Source organism: Asparagus officinalis, chromosome 7, assembly GCF_001876935.1.
Source record: "Asparagus officinalis chromosome 7, Aspof.V1, whole genome shotgun sequence".
NCBI lineage: Eukaryota > Viridiplantae > Streptophyta > Magnoliopsida > Asparagales > Asparagaceae > Asparagus > Asparagus officinalis.
This window is the reverse complement of record NC_033800.1, coordinates 65,914,011-65,924,762: the sequence shown is the minus strand read 5'-3', so window position 1 is coordinate 65,924,762 and position 10,752 is coordinate 65,914,011. Positions and strand designations below refer to the sequence as shown.

Here is a 10,752-nt window from a genome sequence, read left to right as displayed (position 1 = left end):
ATTTGCATTGTTCCTTTGAGATGTAGTCCATTCCGCAAAAGGAGTGGTTGGCTTCTCATATTTCGTTTCGACGACGTTCTAAAGTTCGTAGCCAATTGATTGAAGGTATATCTTCATTCGACACTTCCAATAGTTGTAGTTCAAACCATCTTGATTGAAGGTATATCTTCATTCGACACTTCCAATAGTTGTAGTTCAAACCATCGAACATTGGAGGACGATTTGTAGAGTGGCCTTCCTTGAATTGTGATGTATTTGACGATGCCATCTTTCACCTTGCTCTGATACCAAATGTAGGATCTGAAATAGATACACTAGAACACTAGAGGGGGGTGAATAGTGTTCTTTTAAAATTATTGCAAAGTAGATAATAAATTGCAAAGAAAAATGGCAATCTCAGAAATTTGCAAACACAAACACAAGGATTTTATACTGGTTCCACCAATCCGGTGTACATCAAGTCCCCAAGCAAATCCCGCTTGAGAGTTTCCACTATGATTTTGAATAAACTTACAAAATCAAACGCAAACCTGACCAATTTGCAAGTCCCTGCAAATTACAACACCAATTGACAACTCCTTGCCAATTTGAACCTCAATCTCTAAGCCAAGAGATTAACCCTCTCATAACCGAGAGAAAACTTATTGTAGGAATAACACAATGATCCTATAAGCCTTGAATGTGTAGTGAAGTACAGTAGTTGCTTAGGATTCTTTGTAGGAATAACACAATGATCCTATAAGCCTTGAATGTGTAGTGAAGTACAGTAGTTGCTTAGGATTCTTTTGATCTCTGTAAAATTGCCTAATTGATTTGTTTTTGATGAAAGTATATAGGCAATTAAAATTGCCTAATTGATTTGTTTTTGATGAAAGTATATAGGCAATTTCAGAAACTCTCCTTTTTCAGAAAATCAGAATGTTTTTCACTTGAAAAATTGCACAAAGATCAAAGCTTATGGGTATGTATCTCAGAAAATCAGAATGTTTTTCACTTAAAAAATTGCACAAAGATCAAAGCTTATGGGTATGTATGCATGTGCCATTTTTCTGAACAAATAACCTATATATGGCCCTTGAAAAGACAAGTTTTTAAAGTTTAAAAACGTTTAAAAACGGCCAAAAACTGTCAGATATTCAAATTCTGAAAACTGAAAAACTGTCTCTTGTAGTCGACTACTATAGTCATTAGTCGACTACACTGAGTTCAAACAGACTCTGTGTTTTCATAAAGTGTTCTCAGTAGTCGACTATAATGCTCATTGGTCGACTATACTGAAATTTGACAGAAACTTGAAAACTGATATTTTCCTTCAGTAGTCGACTACTGTAGTCATTAGTCGACTACACTGTAAAAAGACAGAAACTTATAAATTAGAATTTGAGTTCAGTAGTCGACTATAATGTTCATTAGTCGACTATACTGTAAAAATACAGAAACTTATGTTTCTGTCAAACACCTCAGTAGTCGACTATAATCTCTAGTAGTCGACTATAATCTCTATTAGTCGACTATACTGTAAATTGACAGAAACATGTATTTGAGTTCTATACATGAGTAGTCGACTACTATTCTAATTAGTCGACTACTAAGGTCAAAAATTCAGTAAAAAGGAGTTTTTATAATTAAGTTTTAACTACTATTCTAATGGTTAACATAGGGGATTTCTATAGTTAACCAACACACTAAGCCTGTGTTAGTGTGTTCTAAAATTGTGTGTGTGTGCGTGTGTGTGATCAAGGCTTGTACAAATATTCTAAGTAAAGAAAAAAATCAAATACATTATCTTTTGTTCTTCATTTTCTTCACTTCAAAATGCCTTGATATCCACTTGCACTTGTACATAGAGTGAGCCGTAAGGTTATCATAACTATCTAGTATGGGAATAAGCCAAGGGATGGTGAGGTTACCACGATATAAATATTGATCTTAACATCAAAAAACCCAATAACCTACGTGTCTTGTCGAACTTGCTCATTTTTTTGGATATTTGAAGAAGCATCATCTGCTTCTTTATTAGCTTGTATGTCAACCTTTTTCAGTCCAAGATTATGACAATACTCCACCATAGACGACATATCCCCCTCGTTCTCAATAGGAATTTTGAAGCTTTCATTTGTTTCATCTTTGTATGACAAACTTAATGAATCATATGAAAGATCCAACCTCTCTGACACATCAAATTTGAGGTCCAGAATGGTGGTTGAAGAGTTAATCTTCATGAATATTGTTTTATCCCCTGAAGAGATAATGCAGATGATATCCTTCTCAGTCATTACGAAGGGAATGTAAGAATAATGGATCGAATTTAGGATAAGTCGGTGTAATAGAGAGAGTAATGGAGAGAATTTTCGTCTGAGGTGGAGTAATGGAGAACTAAATAGTTATTGTTCATGATAGTGTGAAAAAAGAGGGGAACTTTCCCTCCATTTCTTCCATTATATCACATTAATGAGAAGTGAATATTGTAGCTTTTGGGGATGAGTCGTCATCTGGGGAAGAATAGGAAGAGCAAATTCGGGTTTTTGGTAAAATACAATATACTTTTAGTATGATTCTGACGTGGAAGGGCCTTGCCACATTAAATGTCACTTTTCGGGACTTATCCATATAGGGCAGAATGCAAGGGGCTTGGTCACAAGAATTTTCTGCTTTTGGGGTCTGGACATATTTTTCCCTAAAAAGAACCCATTTTTTCAACATATATCTAGGAATATCACATAACATAGGGTATTAAAATATAAACTTTAGAAACTGTAGGGTATTTAAGTGAATCCATTTACAAATTTAGAGTATTTATATACTATATTGAGTAAACAAGAGGGTATAAAAGTTCAACAATTTAAAACTTTAGAGCATTTACCTGCAATATACTTTGGACATTTTCGTGTTCGCTCTGTTTGAAAATAGATGTCTTTTCTAAGTGCAAAATTAGTAAAATTATAGGACATTTAAGTGCAATTTAGCCTTCTTACACTCCCTAAATATAAATTATTTTTAGAGGGTTTTAGATATTAGTCCCTTGTAAGAAATTCCATCTCAATCCATTAAATCTTGGAAGTTGCATATTTGCCCCTCAAATTCTACAGGGTCTTGGAAAATTGTCCAACACCAGAAATTATCAAATCACCCCTCTTCACAAATGGAAAATCTACTGTATGATGTTCCAAATGAGAAGATGGAGATACCTTAGATAAGAAGTTTGAAGGACTATGTAGGTTTTAAAAGATTACTATAGTTTGAAAAGTTTAATTTTTGGATTAAAGTTCTTTTGATGACCATTAAACAAGAGAACTCGAGAGGATTTTGGTTTTTCTAAAAGTGGATTTTTGGTTAAAACCCATCAAGAAATGAGTTTAGCAACTTAGTACTAGTTTGGTATTTCTGTTTCAGAGTGCTTTTGATCATTTTTTCAGTAAAGTAGTCGATTATGGTGTTTGACAAAATTATTTTTGAATGTTTATTGAAGCTGTTTTTACTTACAAGGGAGTGCTTTTAGAAGTAGCCTAAGGATATGTTTTTTAATATTTATTTACCAAACATCAGTCGCTTATATAAGTTGCTTCCGTAAGCTTTGTTTTATAAATAATTTATTTTAAGTTACAACAATACAAAACTGATCGAGGGGTAAAAAGTTAATTTTGTCTAAAAAATTCATATATATGGAAATAATTCCTCTCAAATCAAATCCAACGAGAGTTAACATGAGAGAACACAATTGCAAGACCCTATATAGGATTTAAGGCATTTCCAATATTTGAGGGACTAATATCTAAAAACCTATGAATTTAAAAAATAAAAGTAATTCCCAAAAGCCATGGGTTAAAATCACTCCCTCCCCCTCATCTTCATCCTAATGACCTGTTTGGATAAAGGATAGAGAAGGAAAGGAGAAATAAAATTTTAGTTTACTTTTATTTGGGAGTTCCATTTAGAATGGTAGAGGAGGGGAATGAGGGGCAAATTAAACTAAAATCTTACCCCAAATTGAGAGTAAAGAAGGAAAGATAAGGAAAGAAATTTTTTCCCCTTATGATGTGTTTAGGAGATAACTAAGGGAAGGGAAGGAAGAAAAAAACCTTTTCATTCTTTACCCCCAATTTAGGGATACCCCTCCTATTCCCCTGTTGTATGTAACTACTAAAAACAAAAGGGAAAAATGTATCTAGGCTCCCCAAAAATAAAGGGGATGTGGCCCAGCCCCCCATAGTTTTTCGCTTGTGTTTCAACCCCCCAAAATGTGTTCTGCTCCCTTTCACACTCTCCCAAGAAAAAGCTTTCTGAAATTACCCTTCCCCTTTTATTCTTCTCCTCCTCCTCCTTCTCTCCTCTCTCTCTCTTCTCTCCTCCTATTCTTCTTCTCTAGACTTTGGCCCACACCCCCACCCCTCCTCCCTCCCACCTCCTCGTCCTCGACCTCCTCCGCCTCCTCCGCTTCAAGGTCTTCGACTGGGTCGGCCACCAGAGCTCTTACCCCTACCGTCACATTTGCTATGAGCTTAAATCTCTCCCTCTTTCATATCTGCAAGGGATATTGAAGGAGGTCCTCTCTCTCTCTTCTTCTTCTTCTTCTTCTTGGTTCTTGATTTCGAATTGAAAGGGAAATGAAGTCTTGCATGATGGAATTAAGCAAAATTTGAGACTGGTGAAAAATTTATGTTATTTATGGTAAAGGTGAGGCTTCCAACACATGTTGTTCACTTGAATGGTCCTCTCGTGCTACATTATCAATTACTTCCTAATGTTTATGCTTTTTATTGGGGTTACTAATATCAGGTACCTAGATCAATTTATTATGACTCTTGTTTTGCTCATCATTTGGCCAACAAATGGTTTTGGATGTTGGAACTGGTTGAGCGAATGCATGAATTCTATCAGATCGATTGGAAGGAACTTGGTAGTTTCATCTAAAGAGAAGGATGACGAGGATTGTGAATATGAGATGATTTGGATGCAGAGGGATATTGGCTCGATTTGGGAAGACCTTTGATTGGTCTTTGAAGCCCAAACTAATGGGGATTGCTTGCACACAAGGTGTTTGATATAATACCTCAGTGAGAAGAAATAATTTTATTGGAGAGAATGGCTCAATCTCAGACGTGGGTTATAATTTTTATAGTTGTGGAATGTCGAATCATCCTCTAGTGACTACTACTCAATTCTAAGATTGTTGTACTTATGATTCTTATGTTACATCTAGAATTGCTTGTAACGTGTCATGTTTTATTGTTTAGTTAATTATACTATGTGTTCTTGTGGTTTGGTTGTACTTAGATCAAAATTTAATGAAATGTATTGTTTTAGTTAATTATACTATGTGTTCTTGTGGTTTGGTTGTACTTAGATCAAAATTTAATGAAATGTATTGTGTCTATTTAGTGATCAATTTTGGTGTTTGGTTGTACTTAGATCAAAATTTAATGAAATGTATTGTGTCTATTTAGTGATCAATTTTGGTGTAACTTATTGTGATTGTATGTGACATGTATTGTGGTTGTCATGTGAATATGTACAACTTCATTCAAATAGAACTTAATGTGCATAATAAAAATGAAGATTATATATAAATTATATGTATCAAAACCTGAATATTATGGTACATAATATGTACATAATCTTGAGGTTATTGTGTACATTGTTTGTGTAAAAATTTTGTAATAAGAAAATAATAAAAGAATTATATCTGATTTTATTCTCTCTAACTGCTTAGAAAAAGAATATTTATAACTCTCTCAACTCTCGATTACAATTTGAATTCCTTGATTACAAAAGAGAGGAGAATGAATTTGATTCTCCCCTTTGTTTAATTCTGGGTTCTTCACGGTGGCGATGGAGTGCCTCCCTCGAATGCTCGCGTCGAGTTTGCTCTCCGTTGACGATCCGCACGTCTTAATTCACTGGAACAGTATCTCCTTCTCACGATTTGACGCTATGGAGAACTTGCAAAGCAAGTTTTAGAACTCTTGATGAGTTGATTGATCTTAACCGTAATTGGTTAGACAAGCCAAGAATCTCTTCTTTTCTGCCCAAGAGAAGGATCCAAAAGCCAGCCCCCAAGATTCCTTCTTTGCTATCAAAAAGAAGAATGAAAGCTCCAGTCTCCAAAATCCAGCCTCAAAGATTCAGGATCCGCCCCCTAACTAAGCTGATTTCTTAGTTATTTATAGGGGATTAAGGGGTGTAACCGCCCCCTTAATTCGCTCCTAAGTGGGGCTAATGGGATGTAACCGCCCCTTAAATTACTCCTGAGTGGAGTTGTGATTCCCTCAGATCATGGGAAACGGTTTTGAAACCGTTCAGCTCGTGTTTGAACGAGTCAAACGCAGATCCTGCATTCTGGCATGAATTCTGCATTCAAACGCGGTGTCTGGAAGCTTGAACGCATCGTCTGGAAGCTCAGACGCAGCAATTAGACGCTGCGTTTGCAGCGTTGGAATCTACGTCTGAGCTGCGTTTGCAGCGATTTGGAAGCTGCGTCGCGGGGAGGACTTCCACGTCTTGGTTTGAAGAGACCGTCGATTTGTAGTCTCTTTCTGTCAGAACGTTGCAAAGATCGTCGTTTTGTAATCTTTGCTTTAGCTCTTTGATATGTGAGAGTCGTCAGATTATAACTCCCGATGTTGATTGTGGAGGCTGTTGATTAGAGCTTTCATCAGTTGTTGCGAAGGTCGTCAGATTATAACCTTCATCGGTCTACGTGAAAGTCTTCAAATTGTAACCTTCTGAAAGTCGTCAGATTGTAACTTCCATCATCGGTGTTTGATGGGGGAATCAGCTATCTATTGTGATTTTTAGACAGCCTACATACATAATATATACAAATCATGCACATAATCTTTAAGTTATGATACACTATTAAATCTCATTATATGTTAACTTTCTTCATAAATTATGTTAACTTTCATCATTATATGTTAACTCTCCTTGTAACATGTTAACTTTCAGCTGAACATGTTAACATTCAACATAATATGTTAACTTTCGCTGTTACATGTTAACTTTCATAATAACATGTTAGCTTTCTTCATAAATCATTTTAACTTTCATCATTATATGTTAACTCTCCTCGTAACATGTTAACTTTCAGCATAATATGTTAACTTTTACTGTTACATGTTAACTTTCTTCATAAATCATGTTAACTTTTTTCATAACAAGTTTTTTTGAACTAAAATTCAATGTGATTGAAAGACTAAAAGTTCTAACTGAAATGTTAACACGTGAAAAATTAAAAAGTTCTAAGATTGTAAGTCTAATCATGTCGTGATTATCCTTTTATTCTGAAATATGCTCGAGCGTAAAAAATATAATTAAAATTAAATTTAAGTTAAAATGTTGTCTTTAACCTAAACATGTTAACTTTCACGTGAGCATGTTAATTCTCATCTATATATGTTATCTTTTAGGTATATATGTTAACGTTTAGGTTTATATGCTAACTTTCATAATAATATGTTAACTTTCTTCATAGCATGTTAACTATCAGCTGAACATAATAACTTTCATCATAATATGTTAACCTTCACTATTACATGTTAACTTTCACCATAATATGTTAACATTTAACTGAACATGCTAACGTTCATCATAACATGTTAACTTTTAACTAAACATGTTAATGTTCACCATAATAAAATTTTTACATTCTTACAGCTGATATTGCTTGAATAAACGATATGATTGGACTTACAATCTTAGATATTATAAAAATATAATACAATATGCTACAAAAGTCTTGATAACCTACATTGCTCTACCAAAAGTATTATACTAATAAGCAATCCACACCAATAACTAATTACATTCATAGATTTTTTAAACGCTTCTATGAAAATAAAACAGTGAAAGTTAACAGGTTTGGATGAAAGTTAACATAAAACAACGAAAGTTAACATTCAATATGAAAAGTTAACATACTATGATGAAAATTAACATGTTCTGCTAAAAGTCAACATATAACTATTACAGTTAACAATTTTTCCTTTCTTTCTCTTGTTTTTATTTTCCATTTTGTTTTTCTACTAGTTTTTCTGCCAAAGATATTCAAGAACTCAATAATCTTAACATGTAACTATTATAGCTTCAATTTAATATATTATGATGAAAGTTAGCATGTAATAATGAATGTTAACATATTATGATACAAGTTAACATGTTCAGCTGAAAGTTAACATGTTATAATGAACGTTAATATGTTTAGTTGAAAGTCAACATGTTATGAGTACACGCTTCATGCAAATCAGTACTAGGTTTTGTCAAATTTCAACTTGAAAGTGCTATTTGGACTAGCAACACAGGGATGACCCATCATTATTTGAAATAATGCAATTAGTGTCTCTACCACATTTCATTAACTAAAATATGTGACAGGAATCTATTTAATTTCTAATGTCAAGGAGACTATGAAACAAGAAATCAACAAGAAATAGACATCCTCATTTACTAATTTGAGTTTGAAAGCACCATTTGGACTAATACCACCTATGTTATCAGTGTAACAAATAAACAATATTTTCCCACCTCCTCATATGTGACCAACACATATACACTAGCAAATAATAATAGTCAAACAGTACATATACATAAATTCCAGTACATTATGAAAACAGACTCCCCAGTTTTAAGCATCTCTTGAATCAATTTCAGACACAATAGACCTATCATCTTCTTCCTTCAATGAATGTATCATCTCGACAATTTGACTCATAGTTGGTCGAGCATCGACAGATTTATATATGCACTTCAATGCAATCTGAAGAAGCTTCACCATTCTATCTTCAGGCACTCCTTCAGAGAGCATTCCCTTATCAAAAACTTCAATTGTCCATTCCCCTCTCACCACGGAAGGCACCCACTAAGCTAAATCAAAACCATTATTCTGAACAACTAATCATATCTGGGTTTTCACCTGCATAGACTTTTTTCATCAGTCTCAAATCTTGCTTAATTCCATCAAATTATAACTCACGCCTGAGATTGAACCATTCTATCCAATAAAACCATTTCTTCTCACCAAGGCATTATATCAAACACATTGTGTGCAAGAAATCTCACAAGGCATCTCCTTGCAAGAAATCAAGACAAAAAACAGATCCACATCAAATCCTCACATGTTGACATAATTTAACATCAAAACACCCAATTTAATCATAAAACGAACATGGAAGCCCAAAATCCAATACAATGAACCTAAAACTCAATCAAATTCAAAAACTCCAACTCAAGCTCAATTAATAAAGATCGTACATAATACGAATCAAAGTGATCCTGCTTAATCATATTCCCAAGCATCGTGAATATTGACAGAGTGAGAAAAGGCACAACCACTTACCTCAGATCGAACGTCATTTCTCTTTTAATTCGAAATCAAGAACCAAGAAGAAGAAGACGAAGACGAAGAGAGGGAACCTCCTTCAAAGTCCCTTGCGGATCTGAAAGAGGGAGAGATTTCAGAGCAGATGCGGCGGTAAGGGTGAGAGCGCTTGTGGCCGGCCCAGTCGAAGACCTTGAGGCGAAGGATACAGAGGAGGTCGGGGACGGGGCCCGAAGAGGGGGAGGGACGAGGGGTGGGTGTGTGGGCCAGGGTCTGGAGAAGAAGAAGAGGAGGAGAGAGGGGAGAGGGGAGAGGAGGAGGAGGAGGAGAAAATGGAAAAGGGTAATTTTGGAAAGTTGTTCATAGGAGAGTGTGAGGGGGCTGAAACACAAAGAAAAAACTATGGGGGGCTGGACTACATCCTTTTCATTTTTGAGGGGCCTAGCTACATTTTTCCCAAAACAAAAATAAACCAAAATTTCAATTCCCTTCCCGTTCTCTACAACCCAAACTGGCCACTCATGTCCCAAACACACCATGAGTCTGTAATTCTTTCAAAGTTTTAAAACCCTCTTCTCAATTCTCATGATGATGGAAGTAGGGGTAGCAGAAGAAGAAAATGAAGGGTGGAGTCAATTTCTGGAAGGAGGCGGCGGTGTGGACGACGAAGAGAGCTCTCAGCCTCTCTCGGAGTCGTACGTCATGGGCTTCGTCATCACCAACATCGTGGGCCTAAGATACTACACGGGCCGCATCAACGGACGGGAGATGGTGCTGGTCCGCGAGCCCCTCAACCCATTTGATCCCAACGCCATCAAGGTCCTCAAGTCCTGCGCTGGTCTCCGAGCGCGCAAGCTCGGTGAATCCCTTCATGGGTATGTGATTGTGTTGAGGGCATCGTGCCTAAACCCCCAAAGAACCCTAATCCCTTCAGGCTCCCGTGCCAGATCCATATCTTCGCCCTCCCCGAGGCCTTCTCCACCGTTCGTTTGGCTCTCTCCTCCGCCGGCCTCCACCTCATCTCCAGCTCTGATCACGAGTTCTCTCTCTCCGAGTCCGCCATCGTGCAGGGTGAGAACAATAACAGGAGGAAGAAGAAGAAGGAGGACCAGAGGAGCGTCGATGATATATTTGCCCTGGTCGGCAGGGACGAGAGCCTGCTGCCTGCTCCGATGGAGCCGAATAGGGAGGTGATTGCGTCCGAGCTATTTCAGCACCAGAAGGAAGGTCTGGGATGGCTGGTGTCAAGGGAGAATTCGGGCGGGTTACCCCCTTTCTGGGAGGAGAGGGAAGAAGATGGTTGTTTCTTGAATGTGCTCACCAACCACAACACCCGGGAGCGTCCCGAGCCCCTCAATGGTGGGATCTTTGCTGACGAAATGGGTCTGGGCAAGACGCTCACCCTGCTTTCTCTTATTGCTACTAATAGCAACAGGCCT

The 10,752-nt window shown here is 36.7% G+C and overlaps 1 protein-coding gene across 1 annotated transcript in view; it reads left to right on the top strand.

Annotated features, from left to right (window-relative positions):
• LOC109849378 (putative SWI/SNF-related matrix-associated actin-dependent regulator of chromatin subfamily A member 3-like 1) overlaps positions 9,825–10,752 on the top strand; it is a 10,063-nt gene continuing 9,135 nt past the window's right edge. The window contains 2 exon segments of the mRNA XM_020419199.1: positions 9,825–10,196; positions 10,199–10,752. The exon segment at positions 10,199–10,752 is cut by the window's right edge and continues 12 nt beyond it. Coding sequence (XP_020274788.1) covers positions 9,899–10,196; positions 10,199–10,752 — 852 coding nt within the window. The 5' untranslated portion in view covers positions 9,825–9,898.